Source organism: Diadema antillarum, unplaced genomic scaffold, assembly GCF_040938485.1.
Source record: "Diadema antillarum isolate AM-2024a unplaced genomic scaffold, OU_Dant_1.0 seq00001927_RagTag, whole genome shotgun sequence".
In the NCBI taxonomy this organism is placed as follows: Eukaryota; Metazoa; Echinodermata; class Echinoidea; order Diadematoida; family Diadematidae; genus Diadema; species Diadema antillarum.
The window spans coordinates 344687-362487 of NW_027272590.1; the positions used below are offsets into that span (position 1 = coordinate 344687).

Below are 17801 nucleotides of genomic sequence, written 5' to 3' on the forward strand. Positions count from 1 at the left end.
AGACGTTCGTAATACGTGTATGTTTTTTTTCTCTAGTGCTATTTTGAATAGGTGAGCCGAAGATATTGGTATCGTTTCTGGGCGAATATGATGTCACAAATCATGAATAATCATAGTAGGGTGTGATTTATACGTGTGTACAAATTATAGTTCTTTCTCTGTAAGAATCACCTGCTGTAGTATTATGTCTTTAAAGGGGAATTCCGGACCACTTAAAAGCTAGTCTGAAAAGAAAGCATACACTTTACAAGCACAACAGTGCAAATTCGATGAAAATCGCATCAAAAGTACGGAGTTACAGATGTATAGAATTCTTCAAGACTGCGCTCATATTCTGCAGAACACTTCTTGAACAGTTGATATTAATATGCAAATGAGTGAGATGATGATGTCATCACCTCATAATTTTTGTTGCCATTGCTTGTGTGCACACACACAAAAAAACACCAAACATGATGAAAATTCAGTTCTTCTGCTATAAACGTGTAAAACATGTTATTCCTAGCTGAATTATAACTTCAAATAATGATCAGTCACAAAAATTAGGATTTGAGACTGGAGCGTATAATGCACTTGAACATAAAAAAAAACAACTGGAAATTTCAAGATTTTATTTACAAACTATATTGACAAGTTGTACTCACTCTTTGCATATGCGTATTGACTGTTCAACAAATGTTTTGTGAAAATTAGCACAATTTCAAATTCATAATTTCAAACTTCCCCAATCAAAATCAGATTTGGATCAAATTTTCAGCGTTGTGCTTGTAAATTTTAATCTTTGTTTGTTTGTTTGTTCGTTTGTTTTTTTTTTGAATAATTTTTAGCTGGAAAAGCTTCTGCTCTATTTTCTTCTCAAGACTGGCAATGAAAGATAATCAACTGTCAAGCATATCATCGTACTATTTTGTCTTATAACAAGATGTCTTCACATACCCGGGATGCCTATGTGAACATGGAGGATGATGAAGGGATGTGAGTATTTTGATTGAGTGCGTATGTTTGCGTGTGGAAAGGGGGAAGGGGCTCCTGGAATGTACGTGCGTATACAAGAGTGACGTGCTTTTCCACTGGCACATGCATATTATGACATCATGACGGGAGCAGCTTACCTATTTACTGTATAAAAGTATAACGGATGCCAAAGTCTTATAGTCCTGCATACCGGTAATCAAAGGGGATGGTCCGAGTTGCAACAACCATGCACGGCTACAAACACGCGCCAACCAGCTGTGCGAACTTATCACAAATTTTGCAAGAAATAATTCGCCTTGCGTAAATAGTGGCTTACTGCGCTTATTGGAATTTTATACACGCCTACAACCTACGGTATTTTTCATTTTGGAAGCATATAGAGTAACCGTGATCCGTGAGTCATCCTAGGAGGGATAAAATGAGATGAATGTAATTTGGGTTAGTAATGATAGTGAAAAAAAAACACGAAACAGAACAAAACAAAGAGTGACAACTTCAATCTACTGCCATAAACTGTCATCAAAGTCACCAAGTCAAAGATCGGCTGGGCACAAACGCAACGGCGTGTCAGCGATCAAGCGCTTTCTGGCAGCGACGGGCATTTCATTTACTAAGATGAGCGGAGCGAGGAAAACAAGGGCACATAAGATAGCAAAACATCTGATATCTGGGTTAAATTGTAAAGACAGCCAGTGCCTGTCAATGAAAACAGTTAATTTCTAGCAATCTGTAAGAGATTATCCCCATTAATTTTCATCAAACAATAGAGAGCGAATCTGCCTTGCTCTAGACACTCTTAAACACGACGGGATAAGCGAAGTCTGTCACCCATGGAAACGAAAGAGTCAATTGTTCATATCTCATTAAATACTCGTAAGCTTCACTCGCAAAACATAGTTTAGGGTATACCAGTCAAAAATACTGACTATTAATTCGGCCGAGAGGGATACGGCGAGCAAAACATCTTTTCCAAAAACGTATGCGCGAGGCAGGGACTTGATCCCAGGACTTTCTGTTTAGGCGTTGGGACGCTTATCCACTTCACCCAATGTTACAATAGATTAATCTCAGTGACCACAACATTGTATTTTTGCTTTTCTGTACTGGTGTTATGGTAAATATTGAACGGGAGTTTTCCTGATGACAGTACATTTAAGGCATTGATTTAAGGAGCTGTGAATACTCACTCGAGCAACTTCACTGTGCCTTTAAACCGCAATGACGGCAAGGTGCGATGATTACCGCACTTCTTCTTTCTTTTTTTTTTAATGTGATAACGCTCAAAATAGATATGGAGAGATGTAGTGTAAAAGAACATCGCCTCAATAAAAAAGAATGCTTTTTTCCCTCTTCTGAGAAGGTCTACCATTAATTCACCCTTGATTGTTCCTGTGGCGAAGGAAAAGAAGACCATTACCAATTTCCTGCGCAGCTGATCCTTAATCCTCGCCCTGATGTTCATGCCACAGGTGTGACGAGGGCGTATAGGTAGGGTTTGACACCATAAATCGCCTAATTTAAGACCAGTTTATGCCTGTCAGGAATTTCAGTATAACTTACCTCAATGTCATTGGCATTAGTGGACGTGAAGAGTGCCCCCCCCCCCCCTGCCTCTCCCATAGGACAATGAAAATCAGCGCGGGGCGTAACGTTCATAAATTAGGTCTTAAATGGTATGATTGACAGTGTGTGTTTGTTTCAGAATTGGTAATTTTCGTCGCGTCGGTCCTTTTAGTTTGATTGTGTGGAGTGAAAAAAAAAGCCCAACAACAACAAAATTCTTTATGAATGACAAGTTATATACGTGTTTACATCGCATAACGACTTTTATAATCTAATTTTATGTTTCTATATTCTTACTCACAGCAAAAGGCTCTTATAAGTAGACCCCCTATTACCAATTACATTACGCTGACAAATTGGGTTTCTTTTCTTTATCAGTTATTAACCGTGACCGCAATTGCAATAATTTCCACAATTCTACTGACTATCAAAGTAAAATGTCATTGCCATTCATCGCCATAGAAACTGGTTCTAAAAGTCAACCTTCCTAGCCCGGTTTGAGAACACTATTGTTGCTAACCATGCTCGCATCTGGTTTCAACCCAAGCTATAACAAAAGACTGTGACATCATCACAACGTTACTCTTATAATTCTAAATTCCCCCTTTCCCTAAGGACTCATCGGTTGTTGAGTATCGGCACAGCCACAACTGAACAGTGCGTTACGCACTGTCCAAAGAACGCCGCGGGAGCACGGAACTGTTGGCCTAGTGGATGCGGCTCTGCATGCGTTAACAGGATATCGGAGGTTCGAGTCCCGCTATAGGTGGTACATGTAGGCCTATCTAGGCCTACTATGCTAATCCTTAGACAAAATGATTTGTGCATGTTGTTCTTCTTGGCCTATAGGTGAATAGATGGGTAGGCCTACTTGGCGATGCCGAGACAGTGATGATAGAGCTCTACAGGGACATCGGATAGAATACCTCAAAGAGAAGAGGCTACCCTGAGAAGATGCAATAAGACGATTAGTATCAATTGGAAGTATCAATGTAATAAATATCAGTAGTCCCGTCGCAGCCAAGCAGTGGCGGATCCAGAGGGGGGCGCAACCGGCGCACGCCCCCCTTTATGTTTCGTTAAAAACAAAAGAAATAAAAAGAAAAAAAATGAAATGAAACCCGGAAGTGGCACCAGAAATATTGGTCACGCCCCCCCCCCCCCCCTTACAGAATTATTGGATCCGCCCCTGGCCAAGTGAGGGATGTACATTCTAAGATGTAGTGACGTTCGCTCCTTTAATGTTACAGGAATTCCTATAGTACATATTTACGCTTAATCTATATGTACCCCCTGCCGTCTTTCTTTTAGCTGGATTCTTCCTGTTAGTCTTCAGGCGAACGTTCGTCGCGTCCCGTACATTCCATAATATGCAGGTATAAAGAAAGCGAACAATCGCGTTGTTTTGCTGATCATACTTCCGGTTCGCCTTTTGTTGTCACTTCCTGTCTATGTCCCCCCCCCCCCCCCCCCCCCCGCCTTGCGGTGCCTCTGCTGATCGTTTCTGCAAAGTCGCTGCCGTGGTCCGTGAGTACTTCTCATTTGGAACAGACTGGTCAACATATCTACAAGCAATGTCAGTTCAAGACTCCTTAGAAAAGCATCGGCGAAAGGAAACACAAAACACAAAACACAAAACACAAAAACAAGCAAACCCCCTCTCCCCCCCCCCAAAGGAAATGGAACATTGTGTGTATTATTATGGCGATAGATACGTATGTAAACAGCTACTTTGTATGCACAGCGCAAGCGTGTCTTCTCCCACCCCCCCCCCCTTTATCTTGTTTGACAGATAGTAGTTCGAAAATTACACCTACATTGATATCCTGTCATCGGTTTATCGATAAAACAAAAGGTACCGTTTACACATATTGCGGAATTTAGATAAGCATTTTCAAATTTTGCCGTTTACATTGTGTCCAAGTGTGGGTATGTAAACAGTAACGTTCCTCAATTGTGCAAAGTTCACGGCAAATAGCAATGTATGTACAGTTTCACCCCGTTACAATGTTGGCTTCACACAGAGAACCACGGGAGTTGTGTCTGCCCTGATGTATACTGCGTGATACGCTGCCAGAAAATAGGAAAGCTCGGGATGAAGAACTGAGGAGACGCTGTCTTGGGGTTACATCATTCTTTCCCGTCAGATTCAATCGAATCATTTCTACTTGACAATAATAACACGGGAGCAATGGAATCATTTTCTGCATGATGATAGCCTTGTGTCAAGACGTCTTTACTTTCGTCCTTTTTTTTTTCATGCGTCTTGATATTCAAACAATTCAGGTTGTAAACGTTTAGCCCTTTTGTGTGCTTCGAGTGCCAATTGACACAGAAAACTCCACAGTATTGTATATGTACACACTGTCCAAAGTCCCTGACACAGGAGAGGTTAAAAGGTTCTTATCAGTGTTCTTTAAAAAAAAAACCCACACACACAACCATGTATAACATCTTCCTGAGTAATACTCGGCATTCGCTAGAAATTTACTTATATTAAACCACAGATTATTCAAAACATTCACGTCTTACAAGCAGCATGCCTTGTTCACATCCAGGGAAAAAAAAAACCAAACGAACAAAAACAAACTTAACACGAGTACATCAAACATGGTTCTGAGCTTGATGTCAGAACCATGGAAGAAGAGGTTCTAATATTCGTATTTCAAAGAGAGTATACTATAAGCGTTAAATTTTACATGAGTGTCAAGAATTAAGGTTTATCATATTACTTAACAATGCTTAAAAGCTTTATAGGTGTATGAGATTTCATAAGATTTTCCAGATCAAAGGTGCATAATTCCATGAACGGCACACCGCTTGTTGTCAAGAATTATTTTCGTTACCTAAGGACAAATTACTTATCGGGGTATCCTTTGTGATTGCACGAAACTCATTTCCCAACCGTCAGTTTTGTTAAGTGGCCAGCTGAAGTTAGACTCCATTATTACTTTTTTATGTTGTCACCAGTCCTTCAGCTCTGCTTAGCTGCAGGATTAGCGGGATAAAAACGCACGGACCACGATGGGGGAGAAATTCTCACGTTGTCACGGACAAAGTGGCGAGATACTTCGCTTCGAGCAAATCTCCCCGTACGCTGAAGCGGAACTGCCCGGTTCTTCGCTCCGCGGCAGACTTCTTCTCCATCCGTCCAAAAACTTCAACGTCGAGACAAGTATCTCATTCATCTTCCCCCGCAGAGCTCAGCGTCATCTGTGTGACTGACGGGGAGTAGGTGTATCACAGATGAAAAAAACAATCCCCCGTACAGCCTCCCCCCCCCCCAAAAAAAAAAAGGTTAACAAGAGTGACAACAACACAAACCTATCACTATAGCGATGGTCTCTTCATGATTAGGAGAGAAGAGAAGTAAATAAAATCTGGGAATGGGGAACTGCAAAATATACTGTATATCGATGCACACAGGACATGACAGAGGGTAACGTAATCTTAACCACTGCATTTTGCTGTATCATCCCGCATGGGAGAGGAACATCGATCTCAATAAGTTGGGGGAAAATTGAGAGGAAAAACAAATGACCAACAGCTGTTTAGGGGAAAAAAGAGTAAAAGGATTGTACCAGCAGTCACTCGACCACTGATAAACATATCGAGATGTGTTGTAAAGTGTGGTTGTAATATTGACCCGGATAAGGGAAATAATATGATCAATGAACGAGCGTGGTCATGTCTTTCAAAACAGTAGAGTCACATTATGTAGTTAAGGAATAGGAGTTCGTTTATTCCGCACAAGCTGCAATTTGGCGACATAAGAGGAAAAAAAACCCCTAAACAAACATACAGTCAGATAGGTGCTATCGTTGCGTCTTTCTGAACATTAATGCGATATTTATGATATTTGGAACGGCAGAGCAGAAGCTTGTAGGAAACAGATCATGTAAAACGGAGGATGGACTTTAAGATAAGGTGAAGTAGTTGTTAGGACTTAATTCAATGATGATAAAATCCCCACGAACTACCCGAGTCCATTTACAGGTCGTCACGAAATACAGGCACCCCTCTCTCTTATAAGTAGCTTTGACATCGCCAAAACAACTCAAAGTAAACATACATTTTTGTAAGAAAACGAGCATGCGTGGGTGTATCTACAATCTGTGAGTCGCAATATCGCATAAGTATATCTATATCAATCTTAAAGGTAAGGTAATGTGCTTTCACAGTGTGACGGTGAACCGTTTCTTGACTACATTAGTTCGCTGCAAAGAAAGGACGCATTTCCAAATGTAGCTACTTACATCCATGTGGCATGCACGTCTGTTGGCGCCGAGAGAAAGGTACAAATCCACAAGAGGCAGACGGCACAAATGCGACAAGCAAACTTGTGGACCTCTCTTCCGTTTCCACAGTAACCACTCCTTCGGTTTGAGCTCCCAATCAGTCTCGTCGAGGATGCTTCCACCGAACTATCCATGATATTTCCTCGTAATGTATCCTCGGAAAATCTGAAAATGTCGTGGTCGTCCCTAATTCCAAACAAGGATATTTTTGTCCACCTCTGTGACAGCAGTTCAGTTCACTTAACACTGTCAGCAATTTATTGTGTAAAAACGAAAATATTATTATCCTCCCTTTCTTCTCTCAAAAGTGCGACATTGTTATCGTGCACAAATGAAGTAAGGTGACTTCAAAACGGTGAAGAAAGAGTTTGGGCCGAAGATGTATTTGCAACCGATATCCCTCGACGATTGTGTCAAATAATCGCTTTGAGCTGGCCGCCTGCGCACTATGCCGCCGTGTACACAACACCGCAAACACTACCAATCCTCGCGAGCATGTTCAAATACGAATATGCGCACGAGACAAACACTTCATGCAAACTTATACGAAGTCGCGTGTGATTGGTCGACTGGGGGATAAGTATCGACCAATGAGCGATGACTAACGACTCGCTCGTCACAAAAGTATTCATGGCTGCGTGTGGATGTACACGTAATGTATCTCTGAACGGAGGTCATGAGAACTCGCTTCAAAAAGAGCAATAATTAGGGAACATCGTTATTATGGATTATCGAGCGCCAAACAAGAATAAAACAAATGATCAAGACAGTATCTACTGTGAGGTATAAAGAATACCGTCTTCTTTGTGCAATTCTTTGTACACCCCATGCTGTTTTATCAGCGATGTGCCGATCCGATGGGAAACAAGTGCGTCCAAGTCAGCTTGGGTTAAAGAGGTGCTTGCTTCGCGACAATTGACTCGAAACGTGTCTTTATGTCGCACAAAGAGACGAACTCATTAAACCTTTCCGCTCCTTGCGCAACCATTTTCAAAAGGTTGAACTCTGGGAAACACGCGGGTCCTCCAATAGATCAATCGACAAAAAGATGGAGTTTTCTCATGCCCCCTTCCTTGCCCCTCTTCTTTTGTTTCTAGTCCACCAGACCACAGCCATTGTCTCGAGATCTGAAAAGCCATGGAAACATCGGGGGAATTATCTGCTTGATGCGGGCCCAACAAAAGAGCGTGACACAATAACGATCACAAAGGCAGTATTTACCTGGTCATGGTTATGATTATCAATCTGATGTTTACCCTCGCTGCTGGATGAAGAGGGGTAGGGCAGGGGAAGTTGTAAAGACCAATAAGTCAAGTGGAGCACACAGCTTTTCAATCTTTTGCAATCATTACTTCCTGTCCTGTATATAGCGAAGGTCGCGAAGGAAGTACATCCGATTTTAAGTCATTATAACATAGTTATTACAATCATATAATTAGTATAATTATTTTCTATTTTGCGTTGCTTCTCTTGAGTGGGTTGAACGCAAATAATTATGTCAAAACATTTAAGTTTAATGACATTATGAGTTCGTAACAAGGCACGGACGATACAAAGAAATTCAAACTGTCAGTGAATCTCAGTATGATATATATATATATATATATATATATATATATATATACATATATATATATATATATATATATATATATATTTTTTTTTTTTTTTTTACAAACTCCATCTTAAGATAATACACTTTCATTACAATACCTGGAAGTCTTCTGTATCATTATCAGCTATCAGTTTCATGCTATAGTCAAGTGACTATAAAATGAATGTGGGATCAAAACATATTATGAATACGAGCCACACCGTTGCTATAATCATATAACTGCCTTTCTACAACGATGAGCATCGTATTATAGTGTCAGACTTTTGGAAAGGTCTCTTTGCATTTAACATTCTTGGGATCAATGTTTCCTTGCACCAGATGAACTGCCTACCTTCATACCTTTGGACTAATGAGTCTCATCTACTCGTGTATGGAAATCAGAATTTAGAGCCTTTTTTATCAGATATCCCTGCTCACTCTTCACTCGTGGCCACGTCTATGCCTCCATCATGAGAATCATTGTTGAGATGAATGAAAGTTCCGTTTAAGTTCCAGATTCCTCCAAAAGTTTTTACTAACTGTGTCATATAGTTGCATATTGACAAAGACTATTGTCAGGTGTTCGATGTTGATGCTAGAGGCGGATTTAATTATATATAGATTGTGTGTGTGCGTGCGTGTCAAGGCGAGTCAGAAAAAAGAAGAAGAACAAACCACCGGTGGATTTAACTGGTTAAAACTTTGTCGAATACAAGGCGGATGAGTTAAAGTGAATTTCAATTTCTCGTGACGTCATTGAGTGCGTGACGCTGTTCCACATAACAAATCTGCGAACAATGGCACTACCTCTTTACTCTGCCGTGTCATAAAAGCGCGATGATTTGGCAGTGACCATTCTCTATATCACATAAGTGATTAATGACACCTGCATGGGTCCTGTTTCATAAAGCTGTTCGTAAAGTTACGCACGACTTTACGAACGAATTAAATATGACAAGCCAAGTGGGTTTCCTAATCATTGTTTATTGCAATAGCTAAAGTTAAAATTTGCAGATGATAATGATTATTCTTACATGTTAACACACGATTTTAACTGGAAGTGTATTTTCCCCCACTGTAGATGAAAATATTGACATACAGGCGTACCTTGTTAAAACGTAAGGAGAAGAAAATGGGCACACGTATTGGCACTTCATTTCCAGTCGTTCGTAATGTCATGCGTAATTTTACGAACAGCTATATGAAACAGGACCCAGGATGGAAGAAAATGAAAGTGGGCCACTGCGACGTGATAGGAAACGCTTGCTACACCAATCCACTACCAAGGCGCATAATTTCTCACGATTATTCAACAACAGCAAAAAGTACCAGGGTATATTATGTCAAAATGCTCCACAGAACTCCCCCGGCAGATGCCTAGTCCGATTCTTCATTTTCAAAATGATCCTAAATGGTGCTAATAAAATTGTGAGGTTGCAACAGTTGACATATTTTCCCTTTCAATTCTGGAAAAATGAGATTTGTGGCCCGACAAAAGCGGAACATTTTTTTTTTCTTCTCTTTTCTTTTTTCCCCCTTCTTCTACGAGTGAGACCCCCTCTGCTGCAGGTGTGAACACCGGGAGGTCCGGGCAGAGAACACTCGCGAGTGAATGCATGGAGATTGCGCGGATAAGCTTGAGCCTTAGCAAAATGTTATGCCCTTTTTTTCCCCCGAGATCAAAACATGTTTGCTCGAGAGAATAATGTGATTATAATCCATAGCAGCAGCAATCCGACGTGAATGTGATGGTATCATTATAACTGCACAATGTATACTGAGACACTGAATTTTGACTCGAATGGACCAAATCTCATCAAATAAGAGATGAAACACGCTGACAGTCAGTTAGTGTACACGTATCCTGACGTCATAGATCTTGCCTTTCAGAGAAATACTGTAGTACATTGCGAGAACAAACCATGTTTGCAGGATGCGTTTGTACTCATCACCCCTCTTTTGGTCGAAGGAACACATGAGCGTCAGCAGCCCCCCCCCCACCTCTCCCCCACCCATCCCCCATCCCCTATCCCCCCCCCCAAAAAAAAAAGAAAGAAAGAAAGAAAAAAGGACAGATATCTGAGGAACAATTCACATTGGGAGAAAATGTTAACGCCGCCACACACACACAAGATGGAGATATGGAATATGAATCCACATTGAACACAATATAACCATCACCAAACCCATAAATAATTTGGAAAGGTGTGATGATTGTTAATGTCTTGCCAGTGTATACATGAAATAGATACTGTTTGTCCACGCGAATATGTATTCAATTTGACTTTTATGAATAAATAATGATCGAATGAATATAAAAGACAACGATTAATCAATAAACCATTCAGAATGTTTAACCTATATATTGCACATGATTATCTGCTACACGCAAAAACATAACATATAGAGAAAAAAAACCTAAACATTCAGGACTCTTTTTAAAAAATATTACTAAACATTGAGAAAACTATTGTTCCAAGAAGGTAACAATATATCTACTGGTGCGTGACGGGAACAATTAGCAGCCTAGCTGAGCGGATCTCCCTTTCTTTAAAGTAGATAACAATTTACAAGGAATACTTGAGCGTGACGAGACGATAGCTGGCTTTTCTCGTCACGTTTTTATTCATTATTCATTTTTGAGACACGACCGTCACACATTTTGAACCCAATTAACACTTTGGAGAAAAACAAACCCACCCTAAAATGCAAGGCAGGTGTGTCTAGTTTCGAAAGGGTGGCGTTGGTGTCGCTTGTCTGCGATGTCTTTATAAAAACTACATGTATTCAGGGAAAAGCGGCATATACTAAAGAGAACATGTTGAAAAACAAAACCACGTGATTGTTTCAAGGATTGGTTAGTGTGGAAGGGTAAAAAAAAAATGTTTTGTTTCGAGGTGTACGGAAGAACCAAGTCTTCTTTACCGACGCGGATGATCTTCCAATAACGCTTCTTGAATTGGATTTACAATAATAAGACTTGTTGGATGCTCGAGTTTGGTTCATCAAGTAGTTTCACAACTGATAGTGCAAGTCTAGAACTGTAAAAATTTATTATGTGCAAATTTTTCCCAAGATCCGTCCTAAGAGAAACAGAAGTCTGCAGGTAAATTCATCACAACGTCCATGCATGTCTATAACCGAATACTACAAATCAATAATCACTTTCAATTATACATTGCATTTAGAGACAAACCAACCGACAAAAAAAAAAACACCCAAAACAAAATCAGTTTAGATGAAATGGAGAAAAAGCATCAGAAAGGACTCAACTGGACGTTGATCGTTTTGTACACAGCATAAGGGCAATCCTTTTTATGTAAATATTCAGCCCGTATTAATGTTCACACCACGTCCGTGAGTGAACTTTCAATGTTGTCGAAATCATCTGGAACTCGTCTCCTAACTCGAGTGAGACTGACAAGAACAAACACCGCCGCCTCTCTGGACCATTCAATCTGGCGATGACCAATTTCCTATCGCTATTCACGAAACTCATTGAAAGTCGATTTTTCCCCCTGCCCACACAAAGGATTCAATTTGTAAAAGGGGAGAAGAAAAACGCCTGACCTAGAGCGATGTTGATACGCCGAGCTGTAACACACTGTTTTTTTTCCCCCACAACTTTGTCGATTAACTCCCCGGTTCTCATGGAGCGCACGACCTTCTATGCGAGTCTGGCAGCAGCTTAGCTGGAGGGTATACCAAAGAGCATTATCGTGGCCATGATATTGTGATCCGCTACATTGCCAAAATTCACAAGATCTATTTGTCCTTCTCGGTTTATTCCAATCATTTTTTCTTCAATCCCTCCCCCCCCCCCCCCCCCCCCCCCTCTCTGTCTCTTGCTCCTTTCAGTCGCAAAGGACCTGGCGGGTAAGCGGTTTTGCGAGGGTGGAAATTGAACAAAAGACACCGGCACAGTTTAGTAAAGATACATGTAGCCGTTTCGGCAAAGTTCCCGACGCCCCGTGTGTTTGTTTTCTGACTCGATCTGCTGGAACCCAACACCCATTCTATCGAGAGGAGGTAATTTTTTCCCTTCCTTGGTATCTTTTTCTTTGTGATATTACAAGGTTTTCTAGTATGGACGGGGGATGGAGGATTGGAAATGCCGTAGTGGTGGCGGCGAATTAGCGCGCGTTTTGTGTGCAACTGCGCGCGCAGCAGGTTGCAAAAGACAACAGACGGTACGAAGCCGGCCCACATGGCGCGAAGAACATGGCCCAAGTTTGAACATCCAAGCGAGGGGCTAGTTTGCAAAAATGTGTTCCCAAACATCAAAGGCAATTACACTTGATAGCTGGCGAGTGATCGGTTGCTTTGAAAAACGGAAACAGTTTCAAAACGCACATTAAGGGGTCAGCCAATCGTTTGCATGATTGACACAAGCCAACTTTTGTATCTTGTCTCATGCAGGGTGCAAGTAATGGCGTGCGGTGTGGCTCAAAGCTGCTCTATTCGACGGCATCTTGTCTCGCTCTTCTAAATACTTGGAGACGTCCTTGAACACATTTCTTGGATCATATTTATAAAATCCCCCACAAAATGTTCCCAACCAAATGAAATAACTTAATATGCGACGATTCCTATCTTCGATCATGAATGTTTGAAAATGTTGAAACAAAACAGACAAAATTTGAGCAAACAAGCCTACAGCGCATCGTCGAGCGGTACGCGCACCTCCGCTTTGTCATTACTATGCGATCACAATATTTTTTGCACCAAGTACGTATGGTCGTTCATTCACACACATTGTTACATTGACTATTGTGCTTGAGGATTGACCTTTAACCCCTTTGAAAAAAGATAATATGCCTAGTCCGGCTGTATGTTCTTATGTATTTCCGTCCGAACAAAATTACGTTCCTAGTGAAGTTCCGGGGTCATCCCACTAGACCGACTCCCACGAGTCATACAGCCCACGAGTTCGACATTGAAAACAGGTCCATGAGTCATACAGCTCACGAGTCATACAGCCCATGAGTTCGACACTAGGCAAATAAAGCCCATGAGTTCGACACTAGGTAAAAACAGCCCACGAGTTCAACAGATATAACACGGCGCGTAATGTGTCGGTCTCGTGTGTCTTGTTGGCTTAGTGTCGAACTCATGGGCTATATGACTTGTGAGCTGTATAACTCATGGGCTGTATGACTTGTGAGCTGTATGAATCGTGGGTGTAGGTCTCGTGACGTGCACCCGAAGTTCCTGCCTGAAGACCAGGCCAGATAATCACATTTCAACAAATGCATGGAGACCTTTGAACTTACGAAGGCATGATCTGTCATCTCTGTCACTTGATTGAAATATTATTAATTTATTCTCTTCCTTTCAAATTACTTTACATCTTCATATTTCTACCCAGAGTTCAGTGGTAATATAGATCTTTGGCATAGAGAGACTTTGCCTATAATCTGGTCAGTGCATTAACACCCCGTGTAGCATACCTGGGCAAAGTGTCAAGAACATTCTTCGAAGGGGTTTTCTTTAATTCGCGCTGACAAGATCTTAGTGGACAGACTGACAAACGACCCGAAAACATACAACTTTCGGCGCCACCTCGCGGACGGAGGCATAAAAACAAACGAACAAACAAACAAACAAACAAACAAACAAACAAACAAATGAAACCAGCTCTGTGACAACCATGATAATATGCAATCATGTCAGAACGGACATTATTTTGTAAACTTTTTTTTTTCTAGCCGGTTTCAAAGAGAGTTATGTCAAACCAAGGAACACTGACGGCAAAAAACGGAGAGTACGAGAATCATTACTAGAAAATGTGTCAGTTTATTGATTGTCACATAAAATATTCACTCATCTCTGCACGTTATTACTTGAGAGAACATACAACACACTCAAATGAAAGTGTTGATTTCGTGAATGACGAGTGTACTTGGCAAGGCATCCGACAAATCGAACCAATCACGACTTCAATCACTATCAACGGGCAGACATTTGCGAAAGAATATAAAATACATGTATACTCCATTGATGACTACACGACGTCGAAGGAGCTTGATTTCTGCGAGTTGTAGTTTCTTGACCCCTTTTGCCTTCGAGCTACTGGTAGTCCCCACAGAACTTGTACATGACGAATCGAAATCCCGTGTGCAATGGGGAAAGATATGCTAGAAAGTCACCGCATATATGTGTCGTGACATTTGCACAGGTTAACAGTGGTGTAACATAGCGCTACTTCGGATCTTTCAAGAGCCTTATCAATATCAGTCTTTTTTCCTTTGATTTTTCAAAATCTTTTAATTTCTTGTAAGTTACATACTTACTGACTTATGCATAACGACAAGTCATTATTATGACACTCGTTTACATTCGGACAACATTTCAATAATGAGTTTTTTATCATTATACTGTATGAATATTTATGCTATTGATAGTACGTCCTCGTCGAAAGAATCCTTAATCCTTCCATTCATCAGCGGAACCTCAACTGTCAACTTATCTGTCATTACTACAATAAAAAACAAACAAACATAATAGCATAATTTAAGATATTACATCAATCTCAATGTAACGGCAATATCAACAGGATTAATGCCATAAATTCGGAATCGGATTCTAAGTAGCAGTATATATACGGTGTATCATGTTACCTGAAGAGTGTTGTGGTTTGAGATTGGCAAGACACTGATTTGAACATAATAATATGACACAAAAATATATAAATTTGTCTGCAATTGCTACTATGGTTAAAAATCTACAGTCCAACTTAATATACTATGCACATCCCACGCATTATCATTGTATTGAATAGTGGACTTAAAAAGTTCAGCACATTAGCACAATCATCCATGGTTTCACTTGCACCATTGTGTTTGGGTCAAAATAATAACTCCATGTATTCGACGATCAACCAACCATAAAGGGCGCCCTCTTTTAGATGCCACCCAAGTACAAATCCCGATACAAATCAACGTCACTTGGTAGAATGGCTTGTGACAAATTTGATCAGCCACAAGTGTACCAAATTGTGAAGCAGTCGGCGATTGATTTATAACGTGGCTTTCCTTCTTAATACGAGCTGAATTTCATGGTTTACTTCATACACTTTGGGCAATGAGAAATGACAGTCCATATAAACGTGTCTTAGTAATGTCACGTACAGAAAACAAATTGAACGCCAAGATGCAATGTGTTCTTGAAGCGACAGGTCAATAATCTGTAGCAAAATTATAATGCCGTCTTATATAAAAAGTATGTTACAAATAAAAGGTACTCCTCTCAACCTGCCTCCCATCCAAGAAACCAATCATTTTTATTTATTTTTTTTTTCAATAACCGCACTAATGATTGTATACCGTAAGACAAGAGCATGGAAGGTACCATTTCTTGAAGGTCTCAATCATGAAAAATTAAGGAAAGCTGTTTTCGAAATTACATGTAGTGATATAACACTAGCAAATCACAATGTCGGTATTCTGCCAAGCTGTTTAAGTTAAACACAATCGCGGTCATTACAAAGACAATAATGTTTTGAGTTAAACACAAGTCAATACATTTCAACTGACAGAAGACACGTCATGTGGCTTTGCATGAAGTGAGCAAACGAAGAGTCATGGAAAACACGATTTGAAGTATATTGACACCTTGAAAGAAGAAGAGACGTAGATGACAAGTTCAAGAGAAAGAGCGGCTGTTTGGGCTTTCCTCTGCTGATAAAGTTCGACAAAGGGAAAAACCCAAACAATGGAATTATGCACACGTACTGGAATCATTTCAAAAATAAAGTGAAAAACAAAAAACGAAAAGAAAGAACGGAGAGTTTGGAAGACTTACTTGAGCCTAACAGAAATTCGACCCTTTGCCCTAAGGCTACGTGAAATCGCATCTATCTTCGTGGATTGCGAACGGATAACCTGACCCAGATTTGGCCCTGGAAATGGGAATGATACGAAAGAAAAAAAAACCCATACAAATCAAGAAATTTCCCTCGCAGCAACAATGTCCGTAATTTCAACAGAATAGTGACATTCTGCAGAAGGAGAATTGAACATTAAAAGAACTAACACTAACCAAAGAAACGTTCGACCTCGTGTAATTGCTGATCATGTGATGGTGATGAGCGCCCTGAAATGTACAACATTTCCCTCCCTCCACTCAACATATTCGTGTGACACAAAACATAGAAGACAGTAAATTTTTGTACTCAATAGTAACAAATAAAGAAGGGATGGAGGGTGATAAGGAAAGGGGAGAGACAATTTGGTAAAAATACAGTGAAAAAACAATGATTAAAAAAAATATAAACAATGATTTAAACATAGTACGAGGGGAAAATGACATCCGGAGATGAAATGAACCAAAGACACTTGCGATTTGGTGTTTTTTCCACTTCACTTTTGCATTCCTTTTTTTTGGAGGGGGTGTATAAAACTTCTGAAACTTTGAAGACCACAAGACAGACAGGCGTTTTCCTTACGATCACATTTTCTTTTCCTTTCCTTTCTTTCTTTCTTTTTTTTTCGGAAAAACTGTTGAAATTAGAGAAGTGACAGACGGAAAAGTCAGCGAATGTTGCAAAAAGGTAAAAAAAAAAATCTGAGAGGGAATATTGAGCAGAGAATGATGCACCCAGGATCGTAAGATGTCATTCATCGGATCAAAGTGCAATTTGGGATATTTCCTGTTCGAGTTCTGAGACGTGTTCTGATGAAAGACTCGGGACAACGTACCACAAGACTGGGGAGAGGTGGGAAAGAGAAGAGGGAGGGAAGGAAAGGGCAGAAGGGAAGAAGGGAAGAAGATGACGAACAAACAGACAGGTTTGATCGGGAATGAGAAGAGGAAAGAATGAAGAAAGAGACAAAGGATTGGGAAAGCGACAAGAGAAAATACAGCAGGAAGAACTAGGAAGAGAGAAAAAAAGCAAAAGAAGTTGGTTGATAAACGACGTGTGAATACGAGATGCGGCGAATGTATGCGATTGACTGAAGAACTGAGACTGAAAGACAGACAGAGGAGACAAATTTGAACTTTTTTTTTCTCTCTCATCGAAAATTTCCTCGCATATTTGATAAGCTATCAAGAAGGCTTGAAGTTTTTTCAAGTTGCATTCTGATGTGGCCCGGAAAATATTTCCCATAATCCCGCCCTCTGTTAGCGGACAACAAAAATGAGCATTTTGCGAACTGCCGGGGATGAACGAGGGATACATCGGGGTTGAGGGAGCGGATTGGAGAGGAATGAAATTTCCAGATAAGCGCGATTATTCAGCTGCAATTTGGAGCACGTATTATTTTGTCTTGCCTGGAGGTTTCGATGAAAAAAAAGAAAAGAAATACGACAGAATTAAAATATATCCATAGGCTCTTGGATAATCTGTTTATGATCTTAAATGAATTCCC

The 17801-nt window shown here is 40.4% G+C and overlaps 1 protein-coding gene across 1 annotated transcript in view; it reads right to left on the minus strand.

Annotated features, from left to right (window-relative positions):
- The window catches only part of LOC139713220 (protein Wnt-7b-like), a 33178-nt gene extending 27493 nt beyond the window's left edge, over nucleotides 1–5685 (minus strand). The window contains exon 1 of the mRNA XM_071624965.1: nucleotides 5582–5685. Coding sequence (XP_071481066.1) covers nucleotides 5582–5685 — 104 coding nt within the window. The remainder of the gene's footprint in view (nucleotides 1–5581) is intronic.
- Between the last annotated feature and the right edge of the window lie 12116 nt (nucleotides 5686–17801).